Source organism: Ceratotherium simum, chromosome 6 (assembly GCF_057802395.1).
Source record: "Ceratotherium simum simum isolate JZ-2026a chromosome 6, ASM5780239v1, whole genome shotgun sequence".
NCBI classification, from domain to species: Eukaryota; Metazoa; Chordata; class Mammalia; order Perissodactyla; family Rhinocerotidae; genus Ceratotherium; species Ceratotherium simum.
The window spans coordinates 87,253,211-87,269,742 of NC_141905.1; the positions used below are offsets into that span (position 1 = coordinate 87,253,211).

Below are 16,532 nucleotides of genomic sequence, written 5' to 3' on the forward strand. Positions count from 1 at the left end.
ACCCGTGACTTCTTTTTCCTTAGGTGTCCTTGCAAAACTTTAATGGCACAGAGCATGTAATGACCTTCTGCACTATCATCCTATCTTTTGGGCACAGACGTTGATTTTCCTTATCTTGGCATGTGAAGAAAGGAGTCCGATTCCTCTTTGCAGTGGCTCACACCCTCAGCAAAGTAGAGCAAGGCCACACAGAGACTTTGAGGCATCAGAAGGGGCAGCTATAGAGAGTGTATGGGTTGGCCTAGCAGAGAGATACCAGACTATAGAGGAGGATGCTCAGAGCAGGTGACTGCTGCTCTGGGCCACATGCATTATAGAGTTAGCCTGAAAGACACTCATGGTGGGCGGGGATGGGGGGTTGGGGGAGGGCGGAGCGTGGAGGGCGGCCTCGTGGTGTAGCGGTTAAGTGCGTGTGCTCCGCTGCTGGCGCCCCGGGTTCGGATCCTGGGTGCGCACTGAGGCACTGCTTGTCAGGCCATGCTGTGGTGGCGTCCCATATAAAGTGGAGGAAGATGGGCACGGATGTTAGCCCAGGGCCAGTCATCCTCAGCAAAAAGAGGAGGATTGGCGTGGACGTTAGCTCAGGGCTGATCTCCTCACACCAAAAAAAAAGAGAGAGAAAGACACGCGCGCACACACACACACACACACACACACACACACACACACACACTTTGACCAGGTACCCCATTTGAAATCTACATCCAAATGTGAGACATCTGTAATTCCTGTTCAGGGATGGATTCTTTCTTGGTGCTTTCTTTTCTGGAAGTAGGGAGGAGAATTGTTGAATACTGCCAAGTTACCTAACCCCAAAGATCCTTTGGGAAAGAAGTACCCTTGTGGGAGTTCCAATAATTTGATGAGACTGATGGAATGACTCTAAAAGTTTTATCTTTCTACAGATATTTTTCCACAAATGAACTAAATTTATTCTTGACAGAATTGTAATAAATCTACTTAAGCAGCAATTTGATTAGGACTTTTTATTCCTCTTTTATGTTAGCTATTATTTCTTTTTTAAACTATTTCATTGCTAATGTATAAGCATTTTATTTATAAGAAGCTAAATTAAGCTGGGAAAGAGGAATATACCTCTCACATGTCTGTGAAACCTTAAAAAGCCTCTTTGTTCACGGCTTCGCTGGTGAGAAGCAAATGCAACATAGACATAAGGCTATTTGAACTCTTTATTTGCCACATTTACAGTATTAATAACTGCGTTTCTAGAAGTTGTCACATCAAGTAAAAGATCTTCATTCCAGGCTGTCTTTTGGGGCCAAATTGAGTCTGGATGCATGCATTTAATAAATTGTAGTCTCAAGTAGTCATTTTTGTAAATAATTAGTTTCAGTGAAAGAATAAGTTAGCATATTGTATGCATCTAATGTTGCAAATGTACATACAGCAAACTTTGCTATTAATCAACAGTCAAGCACTGCAAGTGGGGTCTCATACATAATGAATTGTGCTTAAACCTCATGGGTTTCTTGATAGAAAAATAAAAGAAAACACAAGTGTAGTAAGCTTTTGAATAAAATTTAACTAGATTGTTCTGCATCCCGTAATTGTTTTAGAATCATTAGGGACCTGATAATTCATCTGTAGTTTTGGGGTGTTTTTATCTTCATCTGTCAAATAGTAGAGATTTTTTAATGATATGTTAGTGTTGGTAAAATACAGTTTTTCTTTTAACAGTTTGAACATTTAGGGAAGAAAGTAAATAGACTTTTTTCAGGCATTCTAGACTGCCAGATAGGCTATTTAAATTGTCTTTTAAAAATATGTTTTATTATTGCTGATGTATTTTTAAAAATCAATTTTTAAAAAGAAAAAATATACAGTTTTTATGACATGTACTTTATATGAGGAAGAGTTGAAAATTTACATAAGATTTTCTCTGTATTTTTGGTGGGTGTTTTAAAACACAGCAGTACATTCCTCTGTGGTCTTGTTTAGGTTCTGACATTAATTTGAGCCCCAAATTTTGAGGGCTTAGGATGCCCATTAAAAACTGATATCCAATTTAAGCAACATACCTATGACCACCCATAAAGTGAGTAATTTGGGGCCCGGTTAAATTTTAACCCACCTCTTCCTCCTCCTCTCGTTGACCTTGGGACGTAAACCATTGATGGCCTATGACAGGATTGTAAGTGTAGATTCATTTTCAGGGGTGTGTGGTTGTGGGATGGAAGGCATAAAGCAAGGGGCAGGATTTATGTCCACTTTGTTATGAACCACACGGTAAAAGCTCAGTGATGGTTTGCTGCGCTAACCGTCAGAACTCCAACTGGCCTTCCTGCTGACTTCTGTCTAAGCTAGGAATGGACTGTGTTCATGACTTATTGTCTTGTATGATGGATAGGAAGTCTCTTCCTTTTGTACAGAACAGGTCTTTGAAAACAGGCATTAATACCAAACACGTGAAAGTCTATCAGTAAACTCATGTGTTATGAGTAGAGGACCTCTCGTCCTAGAGAGTTAAAATATAGACGTATAGATAGATCATACCTGTTGTTCGTTGTGTAAACTTACATATGTTGCTGATATTTCATACGTTTATTAATTTTTCCTTCAGAGTTGAATACGTATTGTTCTTAGGATTCTATGAGAAATCAGTGAGATAACACAGGCATCATTTAGAACAGCACCTTATACACAGTCAACACTCAGTAAGCACTGCCACCATCATCACTGTCATCATCATTAGCAATAGGGAGGCTCCAGTGTGTCAACAGATGACGGCCTGTTGGCAGGCCTTTTGTTTTTCTTCTTTAATTCAGTTGTATTGTTTGAGATCGGTGTTTCTTATTATGAACATGAACACTTTAATTTTCCTTTTTCTACCCTACGTGCTAATATAACTCTAGAATGTTCAAATAATTGCACAACTCTGTCACACATACGTGGTCATGTTGCCCAAACAGCTGCTGGCCACCAGGCAGTGTCACAGCCATCACTTGCATTGTTCACTCATCAGATGGCCTGTGAAAGCCCTAATCTGGGAGGGAAGAGCGGCTCGGGGGCATCTGTGAAACATCAGGAATCGCTCATACCTCTGTATCTTACCGCTGCCCTGCCTGCCCGCCTAGTTGGATACAAACCCTGAGTCCATACTCTTGCCAATAAGCCACGTACATAATGGATCCTCAATAAATGCTTGAATGGAATCAGACCACTAAGTTAGGTTAGAATATAGAGTTCAAAGGCTTTATTCAGCCTTGTCATTTAAAAAAAAAAAAAAGCCCTTTATTGATAGCAGGTAGCATAATTTATTTCTTGTCTTCACTCCTACCACTGGAAAAAAAAACATCTGAGCTTTAGCAAGGACAAATCCATCAGACACACATCTAACAGAGATCTGTTAAATCAGACATAACTGTGCATTTACCGGTGATATTTAGCAAGAGTCTCCACGTGATGTTTATAATTTTATTCATTCATTTACTTTTTCCCCCAAAGCCCCAGTAGATAGTTGTATGTCATAGCTGCACATCCTTCTAGTTGCTGTATGTGGGACACGGCCTCAGCATGGCCGGAGAAGTGGTGCATCGGTGCGCACCCGGAATCCGAACCAGGGCCGCCAGCAGCGGAGCGCGCGCTCTTAACCGCTAAGCCATGGGGCCGGCCCTCCACGTGATGTTTATAAAGTCACCTCTACTGAAGTTTTAAATTTTTGCTGAGAATGTGTGCCTTCCTGAGCCTGTGAGGTCTGGCACTCTACCCTTGAGTCGTGGAGGCCTCCCGCCCTCCACACCACGTCCTGGAAGCCAGAGAAGGCGGGATATGCTGAGCTTGGGAAACGTATCTCATCTTATAGGTGTCTAAAATGCTTACCCGGCCAAGGCTCTGGACTCTTCCTCCCACTAAAACGTGTACCCAACTATTCACATGTTTTATGCAGACTGTCTCCCAGCCTGGCTGAAGAACACATCCTGGGTCAAGTTTTGCCAAATTCCAGATGAACTCAGAAGAATACGAGTCTTTGGAACTCTTTTGTTGGGTGGCCTGGAAGTGTCCGCAGTTAACATTCCCAAACCAGGAGACTCAGTTTCTCCTATGAAGAGAGTTGTTGGAAAAGTACTAGGGTCAAAAGAGAGGCGTTTGAACGCACAGCGCGCTCAGTCCAGAGTGTTCCACGATCTACCCATGGGTGTAACTAATGGTACTAATCAGATGTAACTTAGGACTTTTGGACTGTATTCTTGGATGAAATGGGATTTAAGCCAAGTCCATGACATTTTAATGTCTTTGGGGAGTAGAATTCATTCAGAATTGAGGATTTAGTGATTCTTTACTGCCAGTGAAGTCTTGAGGTGCCCCAAAATCTGAATCCCCGAATCTCGTGCCAAGCCAGTTTAGTTTTAAAGTGTTGAGCAGATTTGTCATGTGGGAGGAGCCTAGAGGACATGATGCTGAGAATGCGCCTACAGCTTTCCTCATGTCCTGCCGGGCTCACAACGATACTTGATGCAGTTTTAGACCTTGAGCAGTGCTTTCTAGGGGGCCTGGCACACTTTGCCCACTGCAGGCGGCTCACGCTGGCCCTTGGCGAGTTCCTGGCTCTCGGGCGCCCTGCTGCCGAGAGCCCGGCTTCCACCAGCCTGAGCCCAGCGCTTGGCCGGCCTCGCTGATCACACACCTAGTGGGAAGGGCCGACCTGAGCTCGCTCGGCAGAACTTGCCATGCGGATGGGCCTTTGTCCTCTGGGCCATTTCATTTAAATTTGGCACTGTCACCTTCTAGTCTCTCAGCTTCCCTGGGTGTCATGCTGTCCCTTCCCTTTCTCACTAACGTCAGTGTCTTGAAATGCGAGCTTCTTGCAGGTAGGAAGCACAGTTTTTCTTTGGATAACTTCTATGCTCATGTGTCTAAGGCTGTGAAGTTGTGGGTTCTCCGTTGGTATATCTAGGTAAGGCATCGCTGCCTGCTTTATTAGAAACATTTCAGAAGTTTATTCTGGAGCATTTCACCTACTTTTCTATACCCTGGTTTGTGCTGAAGGACGGGTTTATATCAAAACAAATCTGAAATACAGGTCAACACCGGAACATTCTTTCTCCAGCCCACGAAGGGAAGGGGTCAGGGCTGCTTTTCACAGGCCACAACTCCACGAGAATGTCATGGCACCTTCCGACACATCACGTTCTGGGAGCTTCCCCTAACGGCGCTGCGCTGTCATCCTGTTTCTTCTTAGAGTAATCCCTGAGATTGCCAACAGTTGCATATTTTTTGAAGAAACCCTTAAACCAAACCACATGCGACTTTATGTTTGCTGTATTCAGGTACCCAGTGCTCTCCATTGTCATATGTAGAAAAGCTCAACAAAGGCAGATTCATTTTCCAGCCACTAGTCAGCCCTCTCATGCCAAGTTAAAACAAAGAAGTGAAAGGGCTCGGGTGTCAGGATATCTGCCTCAGGAATACTCTTACTGGTGACAAATGACATCCTGGGAGAAGGTCTTGGGCAGATAGACTCTGATGTCCCTTGTCTGCATCATCCCAGCCGATTTCGGGACGAGGTCTTGTCTCCATCTGCAGTGCTGGCTGTCGGCTGCTTTCATGGGGGTGCCCAGGCTGCACTGTCTGGGCCCCCACACCACAGTGCTTTCCTGGAGACTGGGATTGGCCACAGGTGTTTGCATTTCAGTGGCTGGTGAGTTGCTGGGCTCCCAGGGAGGACTCAGATGTGGGATTTAAACTAGCGTGGGCCACAGAGCCCGTAATGATTGGGGTTTCAGGGTTCGTCGGTAAGGAAGCCTGGAGAAACTCCCCCATAATCAGAGCGGCCGTCAGTGATGCTGTGGTACTGTCACACCACGGCTTGTTCAGGGACAAGCGAAGCGAGGTTGGAGGAGAGGGCAGGGCAGAGAATAAATTTCATTTTATTGTAGAAATGGAAATTTGTGTCATGGCTTTAAAAATCTGGTTTTATGTGTGTGTTTAATGCCATTCATTTTAAATGTAAGCTCATAAATCCTTGCTTCAGAATCAAAGCTGTTTAATTACATTTCACCCATGAATAGTTATCTAATGCCAATAGAGAAAGAGTTAAAAAGGAGAACTACAGAGTAAATCAGAGGTTGAGATCTTTAGCACAAGCATAAAAAATCAATTTAAGATGAATTTTACTACTATAAAAATTCTTCAAATATCCTTTTAAGAGTGGGGAATGCTAGGAAACACAGCTCCCCTTTCAATTCCCTCAGCACCGCAGAGGAAGTGGCCGCCACTGTGGCAGTGTCTCAGGGTGCCCGAGCCCACCCCATTCCGCTCAGGGGTGTCTGAGGAAGGAGTCGTCACTGTCACAGCAAAGCAGGCCATTGGTGGGTGCAGAAGCCCTGCCTCTCGGTGGAGGATGCCCATCTCCCGTGGTGTATGCTCCTTACCCGAGGCACCCCGTTTGTTGTGGGGGTGGCCAAGAAGACCCCACCAGCCCTGACCACCGACTGTGGCCTCTGAGGTGCTGGCCTTGGGTGTGTTCTCCACCAGCACCCCCACCCCAGCCAGTTCTGGGGTGGGCGCCAGGCCAAGGTGCTTCAGCACAGGGTCTTGAGGCGGTCCCTGTTCCTCTCTCGCGTGTCCTTGGGAGGGAAGCTCCCCCCGCAGGCCGAGAACCGTGACGTGGGCACATCAGCTCTGTTCGAGCAGGCGTCCTGTGGAGATGGCCGCCTGCTCACAGCCTGTAGTTGACAGTAAGGTGCCCACTGGGCTGCGTGTCCTCTGCCCTGTCTGGACGGAGCTCTAGCTTACCCTCAGTGCTAGTACCCCTCCATCCCCTGGGAGCAGGACGGCAAAGCACGTGACATATTTCTCCACCTTTCTTTTTAGATATCACCAGTACCCTGTTTATTCAGTAAGTAAGGAACAGAGTGAGAATAGAGTGACTGAGAATTTCTCCCTGAAGTTGAATAATATTTAAGCCAAGCAGGGGACACTTCTCCTTTCCATGACCAGATGTCACTAATGGAGAGAGAAATCAGGGTGATGAGAAGACAACATTCCATCCCCAGGAATGCCTCTGAGAGGTCATTCTGTCACCTGGTCCACAGGCCCCGTCCCCTGCCTGTGGAGTGAGCCCGAATCCTGTGAGGCCTCTTTGTGACTGGGCCCTACAAGAGCCCTGTTGATTCGGGGTTGGGGCTGACCAAGGGCCCTGTCCATGCGGTTCCCGCTCGCCGAGATCTAGCAAAGGCGGCCGCTTGGAGAAGGCCTGGGCCGGCTCCGTCCAGCTGTGTCATTGGCAGGATCGCCTGACTCTAGCCAGCTCTGCGGGAGTTGGGTCTCTGTTGTCCCTCTCTGCCTGGTCATCTTGGGGCTCGTTTCTTCTTTTTCCATTGCTTCCCTGGTTCCTTTCTTAACGCTGTTTATACTGACAGCTTAGACAGCCATCCCTGACCCACCTCCCATTCCCTTGTGAAAGCTGTAAAAGGGACCCCCGTGCATTCCGCCCTAGGACCTCGGTGGAGACCCTTACACCTACGAGGCCCCATGACGCAGAGGCCTGGATTCCAGCACAGGACTGTGTACCAGGCCCTGTGCGAAGGTTGTCACCTACTCCCCACTGCCTGGGGGATGAAGTACACACATTTCTGGATCCGCACGGCCCTGCACACACTAGGGTCTCTCTCCTCCCCACGCAGGCACAGTCAGCCTGTGCTCTTGGGTGCTTCCGCCACACCCATTGTTCCTGTGCTGGGCCGCGTTGCCAATTGAGTGGTGGCCTCTCCACTTCGCTTGGTCCCTCAGAAGGGCAGTGAGTGCATTTTGAAGAAAGGCAGCCTGTGGATTAAAGGAAACGCACCAGCCCCCCCCCCGCCCCGGACTCGGGAAGGAAGGTGTGAAGGGTTCAGCAAGAGCTGCTTGCACCTACCTCGCAGTGGCTTTTCCGTCTTCCCCCAAAGGCCTCAAAAGCTGCAGTATCTGAAAAGGAAGCTAGGGAAACTCTGCCTGCCAAGACTGGAAAGCCACAAGGAAGCATGTCATGTGTCCAGGGTCTTGGAAGGTAGGGAAGGAAAGTCATCTGAAGAAATCAGACTTGGGGCCAGCGCTTCTGTAGGTCCTAGGAAACTGAAATAAAAACTAGATCTATCATAAAACTCTAGTGCTGAGAAGCAACAAAAGTGAACCCCCTCCATAGGGACATTGTCTCTGTCTAGCAGAGCACATCCCAGAGAATCAGCCCCTGCTGAAGACGAGAAAGTCAGTTCCTTGAGGGGCAGCTACAGATCCCACAAACAGAAGATTGAGCACTCGAGTAGAAAAAACAACACAGCTGTCTGAAGCGAATCTAAAATATGTTGATTTTAACTTAAAGAGATAAAAGAGAGAGTAGCAACCATAATAGACAAACAAGAAGATTTGAAAAAGAAGCAAATAGCAATCTGGGCATAAAAGTCATAGACGGTAATGGGGATCACAGCTCTCAGAATGACCTGCACTCAGTCAGATACTCTGAAGCCTGAGAATCAGTGGACCAAATCCCCTAGAAGGCAGCACAAAGCGATGGAGAGTGTATGGACTTGCTATTCTGTTGTTCAAAGTTGGTGGGAGGTGGCAGGGTGATGATGCAGTCTAATTACTCTAATAGTATTTCTGGAAAATACTTTCAATAATGAATACTTGGTGATTTTAGAGATGAAAATAGATGCAAATTGACATCTGTTCATCCAGGGGCAGGCACATACCCACCTGCCTCTGTGCTTGTCATTGTTGCTCCATCACATCCTGCTTCACAGCAGACTGCAAATGTTTAGATCCCCAAATGGGAAGAGCCCAAGTACTGAAACGTTCCTTCCTAGGAATCGCCCCTTGTTTTCAAAGATGAGTTGTAAAGGGGCACATGTGTATGGTGATGGATGGCAACCAGACTTCTGGTGGTGAACACTGTGCAGTCTATACAGAAGTTGAAATATAATGATGTACACCTGAAATTTATATAATGTTATAAACCAATGTGACCTCATTACAAAAATTAACTTAAAAAAATAAATAGGAAATAAAAACTAAAAAAAGAAAAATAAGGTAGGTTTCTTTTTTAAAGCTGAAGGTGGAGGCGTGGATGAAGTGACTCCCAGGCACCCTCGCCCTCGTCCTCACCCTGTCCACCTTTCTGCGGTTGTGTCGCCTCTTGCACGCTAACTGAGACACACGTACCTATGAAACAGCTACAGACTTTTACCCATGTAGGTGCAGTAGGTGATTGCTGTTCGGATGTGGGGAGGAAGAGGCTACAGGTTTATTAAGCTCCTGTTATCACTTTTGCAGCCCCGTAGAGGCCCCTGCTCCTCCTGAGCCTCTCGGTAGTCCAGAGGACATGGCGGAGCCCCTGATGCAGTGCACAGCCTGGCTGGATGCCTACTTCCACGAGCCTGCGGTCCTCAAAGAACTCCCCTTGCCTGCTCTTCACCATCCCATTTTCCAGCAAGGTCGGTAACTCAGCCGTCTCACAGTGTTTCGTTCAGGGAGCTTGACTTATTAACTATCACTTACATTACATCACAGCTCATTTTATTGACTGTACCAACGTGGTATTTTTACATCATATAAACAGAGACAGCATGTGGCCACGCTGTAAGGACAAGAGTTCTCCATCTCCACCCATTCCAAATGGTTGTGTTAGTTTTGGCAAATGGTCACATAATTCTTGGCAAAGGCAATAAAAATGATGCATGCAGATCAACTCTTGACTCTTGCTGGCTGAAAGGTTTAAATAGGAACACATCTGAATGGCAGTAAATTTTTCAATAAGCTTATTGTTAACTTAAACTATCTGCTTGCCAACAGCACAGAAAATGAGCCTTGTACATGGACAATTAGCCACTTCCATAAACTCAGTTGGTGACACTTCCATCAGAGTGGGTAGCAGCTTTGCGTCTTCTCAGATAAGTTTTCAATTTAATTTATCAAACTTACCATAATTAGATATTATATTCTTAAAGATGAATTGAGATCTTGTTGCCTAAATGTAGTATGCTAAAGGCACACGAAGTCTGTGATAACCTAAAAACATTTTCCCAGACATTCTTTTTTTTAATATAAATGAGTATTTATAGACAGATAGATATGTGTGAATGTACACGTACATATACTTAAGGAAAAAAATTACCCTGAGATTTTAGGTAAGGTAAATTTAAAGCAGTCTTGAATTTGAAAATGGAATTTACTAAATAAGTTTAATAGTATTTTGCTGGTATCCTTTTTAGCAGAAACAAACTTGCAAAGAGAGTAGAGTTTTCAGGGGAAGGAGGCAGAGTAACTCCTGCAAGTTCACCTGATACCTGAGTTGACTAACAAGGTCAGACAAACGAACAGATAGAACCTTGAATATTTTTTGCACATAAAATGAGCTGAAAGTATACAACCGTCATGAACAGGGTGCCTTGTTAGCCCCTTGTGTCATCTAGAACTGTCTACAGAAGGTTTCTTTCAGTGGGGGCTCCAGAATGGGGTGTGGGAGCTGGAGTGGGCCTTTACACAAGGCTCTACACATGTCCAGGACCCTCCATCATCTGCGTGTGTGAATGGGGCCCTCACAGGGCCGAGGTGGTGCTATGGCTGCTGGCTGCCCCCTTGCCCAGCGCTCGCTGCCTGCTCGGATTCCCCCTCTCCCAGCCATGAGGTGATGGGCTAAGCTGAGGGTGTGGGTGACTCTGCTCACTGTGCACTCCTGTGTGCCAGGCACAGGGCGGGGGTTTTGCTGTTCGGTATGAGGAGCTTGGAGATGTGGTTTGTTTTTAAAGTAGAGGCTTGGGAATCTCGGAGCAGTGAACTCCTCTGTCCTCTGCTGCCATTTGGGGATTCCTGCTCTGCCAAGGAGCCAGAGAGAACTGCCCAGCTGGCTTCCCTTCTCTTTCAGTCTACCAAATCAGTGAGCTAGAATTTAAGGTTTTGAAATTTTCAGAACAGAAGAGTTAAAACCAGGGCAGAAGGTATCTGTAATCTAATGGGAGTGGGAGGGGAGTGAGCCTGTAAAATCCTGAAGTCCCGTCCTCAGGCCTTGAAGAGAGTTGGCATTGGCCATTTACCCTGCCTCCTGGCTCTGGGCCTGCACCAGGCCAAGATGTCTCCTTGACCAGCTGGTCGTGGTCATGGTCCATCAGGGCGACCAGGACAAGCTGGAAACAGCCGTTGGGGTAAGGAGGAAGGCCACCCAGCCACACCAGTAGCCCTCCTCCTGTAGGACCAGCCCCGCAGTGCTGTCAGGCGCTTCTGAGCGGGTTGAGGTCCCCTCCAGCTAGGTTGGGGCGGGGGGCAGCTTCTAGCACCCTCCTGGGGGCACGGTCCCCTGGGCCAGGCCCACCTGCTGACAGTGGTTGCCGTCGGGCTGGGATTTCCCACGCCTCAGCATGTGCAAGCCAGGTTTTTCTAATTTAGCTCAATCACTTACTCTGGAGCAGGCACCAGGTGTGGGGATTTTATGGTTTAAGAAGGGAGGTGGCTGATGGTTATAATACAATTGCTAACACGGAGTTAATTGGCACTAACCCCCAGATGTGGTGACGCCCTCTTTCTGTGCAGCGGTAGTGGGCTCTGCTCTCTTTCTGCTTTGTATCTGGTAGCTGATGAGGTCACGGTGAGTGAGAAAGTCCCACAGAAGGAAAATCCTCCGACAGCCTCAGCGCTCTGGAAGCTGTGGATTAACGCAAAGAATGGGGAGGAGTGGGTCCATTTTAACATGCAATAAATGCCTCCCTGACAAATTCTATTTTCTGTGCATACTAATTTTTGAACATGTTTAACATACTTTTGCATATCATTTTTTCATCATATTCTTCTGAGATTTAGACTAGATCTACCCATTTCAACTTGTTTTACAAAAACTAGTTGTAAGTGAGGTGATGCTCGAGTTCCAGCACATTTACCTGTGATACTCGTGACCCCTCTGTCCAGGCCTCCGCTCTCTCTCCCTCAGGCCCAAGCATGGCCTGTCCTGCTGCTGAAAGCCCCTCTGTGCGTGGCAAGACCACCTTTCCTTTTCAGAATCCTTCTGTGAGGTGAGCATACTGGTTCCCCATTTGTTCCTTTTTTAAGGCTAGTCACAAAAATGTTTGCTAGCTTGAACCATATGAAATTGCCATTTTTGTAGGTTAAAACATCGAATATTGGAGATTTCATGTGGTTCAACTTCTTGTCTTGGAGAATTTCCAAAGTTTGGTAAGTAACAAGTTAATGATCTGGGTATGTCTACCAAGGAACTGTTAAGCTGCCCTTGCTGACCAGAATTCTGGACATCTCTGGGGCTGCCTTTTTCTTGGGCCAGGACAGACAGGATTTCTCTGGGAGAGGGAGGCTGCAGTTCGTGGGAGGGGGTTCATCATGCCGTTGAAGAAGTTAAATTGAATGGTGAGCTGTTGAATAAGATGTATTGTAATTTCTCATGAGATAGTTGTTTTAGTAGTAGGGCCTTTTCTTTAAAAAAAAAAAGTTTCCTTTTTTGTGTTTTTTAGTTTTTGGATTTTGCTAATCTTGTTTATTAAAAGTGTCCACAGAATCGTTTTTTCTAGCCACTCTGATCAAGAGCTAGCAGTCTTGTAGCACAAGGTCAAGTCCTCCCTATAAACCTCTTGCAAAGGTCAGTTTGTTTATTTTGAGTTTATTTTTCTCCAAGAAATAGTTATGTGGTGAAGCATTTATTCTTGAAATAAATTTTTACTTAACATTTCTTTCATAATGAAATATCATTTAAACTTACTTTCTATTAACACTTCCTAATGTCTTTATATTTATTTATTAAAAAATTTAGCTTCTTTGTATAATATATGTCTTAAAGTAGCCTTAGAGGTCAGTGGCAAAAGCAGTTAGAATGGTAAAAATAGCGCTTTGCCAAAGCAGTATTTCACAATGAGTTCAAGAAAAGCAGACCTACAGAAAACTCAGATTGGCTTTCAGATTCAGAGTGTGTGTCGGTACTTTCCACGTGTTCTAAGCCCTTCGCTCATGGAGACCCTCCTAGCAGTGTGACTGGACAGGCTTCAGGGGCCAGGGCCTCTGTGCCTCTTCTGACAGGCTTGGGTGCGGGCTTCCCCGGGCACCCGGCGAGTCCCCTCCCCGGGGAAGGGCCTGACCCTGTGATGTGGACGCCCACGCAAGGCAGCCCCTCCGTGTGAACAGTGTGGATCTCAGCTCGTCCTCCCTGTGCGGTCTCACAGACTGCGGTTTTCAACAGATGAGTTCTGAGTTTTCTTTTTAAAGTGACTGCAATGTTCCCTTTTAAATGAAATATTTAACACTTTAACAATTCCTTTGTCACAGCTATTAGCTTGTAGCTATGAAATCCAGTTGCATGACAGTAGTAAAATCTGCATTTTTTAAACCTGCTGGCTAGAAGTAAGTTTTTTATAACTTCTATTACAGAGCCTCAGAAAGGATGCTCGCATCTGTGGATCTCTGTTGATCCTTTTTGAAAAGGGCCTCTACTAAAAGCCCTTCCAGAGAGGTAGGGGAAAGGCCCCACAGGGTGAATTAATCATGTCCCCACTGTGTCCTGGATACGGAACCCCTGTGCCGGGTGCCTTCCAGTGGGGGCAGTCAGACTATGACAAGGAAGGGAATAACATCATTACCTCGGGCCCTCACCAGAGACAGCCCTTTAAAACTGAAAGACTATCTCGGGAGCCAAGCAAGGGTAATCATCCCCAGCCCCCCACCCACCCCACGGCCTTCAGGGGCACAGCACCTCTGTCCCCTGGCTATCACTCATGACCAGGAAACAGCCAGCACACCCTGCTAGACCCACAGGTGGGCTCTCCGGGAAGGAGGGCACTGAGCCCTCTTCCTGTCAGTGTCCTCAAGCCTGTCTGGGTGTCCTTCACGTCTGCTTTATGAGTCGTGAGTCCGACCTGAGTTTGTCCAGAAACAGTGTTGCAGGAAGACAGCGGGTTTTCTCCAGCCTTCCCTACAGATCTACTGCAGGCGGCCGCTCTGTGCTGGCCGGCAGCTTGTACTGATGTTTTCCCCTGAACTTAAAAAAAAATTTATCAATTTAAAGAGAAGAGCTAGAACAGGAGATGCATTACAGGTCTGGTTGGTAGCCATCACTCTTCTCCTGCATTTTAAATGAGGGCTTATAAAAATGATTGACCTTGCTGAGATATTACCTGGTGGAGCTGGAAGGTGTGTAACCTTCCGATGCCCGCTTATTGATTAGAACAAGATACAACCCTGCACTTAAATTAGGTGGGAAGGAAACAGCTGGGAAAAGGTACTGCTTTCAGCCCCAGAGCTGCAGAGCTGTTCTTCAGGGAGCAGATGTGGAGATCGGATCTGGGGCCTTCTGAGGCTGACGCTGGGAAAGGTGAGGATGAAGACTGAATCAAAAGCCTGAGAGGGGATGGCAGGCCACCAGTTCAAGGTGCTGGGCAGGTCGTCAGATGTCTCCAATCAATACAGGAGGCCACTGCCAGGAGCAGCCCCTCACCTCCGTCGTGGAGAGTGAAACCCAACCTGTGTTTGCGGTTTAGAGCCAGAGAGAAAAGATAAGCGGGAATGTTTAAAAACAGAAGTGGGGCAGGAATTGGAGAAAGCGAATGATCTCTGGGGTGTAGAGCGAGCAGTTGTCTTCACTGGAGACATTTCAGGACTCGGCTAACCATCTCCAAGAATCCTCCCCTGTGAAACTGGAAGACCAGCCCACACCATCATTCTTCCCTTTCCAGAGCTGTTCACAGGAGAGCCCTGCTTTCTTCAGACGGTCCCTTCTGTCTGGGCTGTAGGCCCTGCTTTCATGGGACCAGCAGCTGGTGCCCATCCCTTTCCTAGAGCAGAGGTGCACCCCTCTGGGGGCTTATCACCCTTTCCTGGTTGCCTGGCCTCGTTCACATTTGAATATTTACATCACTTTCAGCCCCTCAGTGGAACAAAAATGTTATGTTACCAGAATTGTGTGTCCTGGGTTGGGGGTTTCTCTGGGAGCTCCCAGCAGAGCAGAAAGGAACATTGTTTGGGCAGGTGGCTGAGCCCCTGGGGGGCAGTGGCTCTTGTTGGCACCGTGGCAGCTCGCCTGCTTTGTTCTGGCTCCATTTGTGGGGGGCTAGCCTCGTGGATGGGCTGTGCTGGCCAAGCCAGCTCAGAAACAATCAGTGAACTTCACTGTCAGCTCTTCAGCTTGACTGAGGACTGCATTTTGGCGTGTTGGTGAATTTCATGGGCCCAAGAGCCTGAGGTTCAGAATATGTCTTCGTTCATTGTTTCGTATTTTGAAATGCCTGGCGATTGTCATTAGTAGTTGTGTATTCTTTGCACTGTGCAACCGTCTTGGACAGGGAGAGAGTTTTTAAAGTTTCAGTTATGATTTATTCAAGTAAACAGCTTTTTCAAGTTACTCTCGTATCTCAGTCCCTTCATCTAGGGGTGTATGTATCAGAATGCTCTAGAAAGCTGATTCATAATATTATGCCTACAATTTCTATACTTCTCACTGCTCCCCAAGACATATTAAAATCTTAGGCAAATATATACATACACGTATATATTTTTATGTGTGTGTATATATACATATGCACAGGTATATGTGTGTATATATTTTTATATGCCCTATTTTGAGAATGATTGCTCTAAAGGAATTTATTGAAATGACTCCAGCTCTTACAAGTGCTTTTGCTGTGTTCTTCACGCTATACTAAATTTAACATTCTTAATTTAATAATGATTCTTATTTGAGACACGTAACTGTGCATATTTAAGAAGTGCTTTGCTCTTATAGTTAACAACCTAAATAAGTTCTAGGTTATGCCTATGTCTTCCTGATCTAGAGCTTTGCACATAGCCAAGTGAGAAGGTTGGAGAGCCAATATATCATTCATCTTTTTGATTTGGAGAGAGTGAGCAAGACGGGTTTCACGTCAGCACCTCGCCTGTCAGGTTATGAAATCACATCAGGTCGATGCCCCCCGAGTGTCTAAAGCCTTGCTGGGTGCCGGCACTTTGCCAGGGTACCCAGGGTAGCGTGTCAGCAAAGCTAACCAGAGACTTCAGAAGATGTCCAGATACTTTTGGCCAAAAATATGTTTTTTCTTTGAAATAGCCAGATGAGTAAAGCTCTAGATTCTTCTGGAGACCCGTGAGCAGTAGGAATGGCCAGTAGAGGGGACGAGGTTGCCTTGGGTTCTGGATGCTGACCTGCTTCTCTGTGTATGTAGTGCAGATCCAGTCCTGGGGTTGCTGTGATGGAGTTAGATATTCACATAACGCACAGTGTCACCTTACTCGAGGGAGAAATTGTAGTTAAGTGCCCACTCCCTCCCACGGGGGAGGATTTGGTCTATCGGTACCAGCTCCTGAGATGCTGATAGTGGCTAGAATGGAACCACGGCCCCATGGACCCCAAGAAAATTCATGGTGGCCCTGTGCAAAGAGCCCTCTGACTAATCAGTAATTACCAAGGACTCCTGGGAAGCCTAGTTAAGTGAAAGTTGCATCCTAAATCTAAGAGGTGGTCAGATCCTACATTCCCTGAGGTTTCCATGAATCAGACAAAAAAAATGAACTTGAGAATGCCTTCACTCAAGGCCACGGGGATCACACAGTAT

The 16,532-nt window shown here is 46.4% G+C and overlaps 1 protein-coding gene across 5 annotated transcripts in view; it reads left to right on the forward strand.

The window, feature by feature from the left end:
• The window catches only part of MGMT (O-6-methylguanine-DNA methyltransferase), a 307,254-nt gene that overhangs the window by 246,822 nt on the left and 43,900 nt on the right, over window positions 1-16,532 (forward strand). For all 5 annotated transcript variants that reach the window (XM_087432865.1, XM_004438867.3, XM_087432867.1 and 2 more), the window contains exon 3: window positions 9,271-9,431. In XM_087432865.1, coding sequence (XP_087288991.1) covers window positions 9,271-9,431 — 161 coding nt within the window. The remainder of the gene's footprint in view (window positions 1-9,270; window positions 9,432-16,532) is intronic.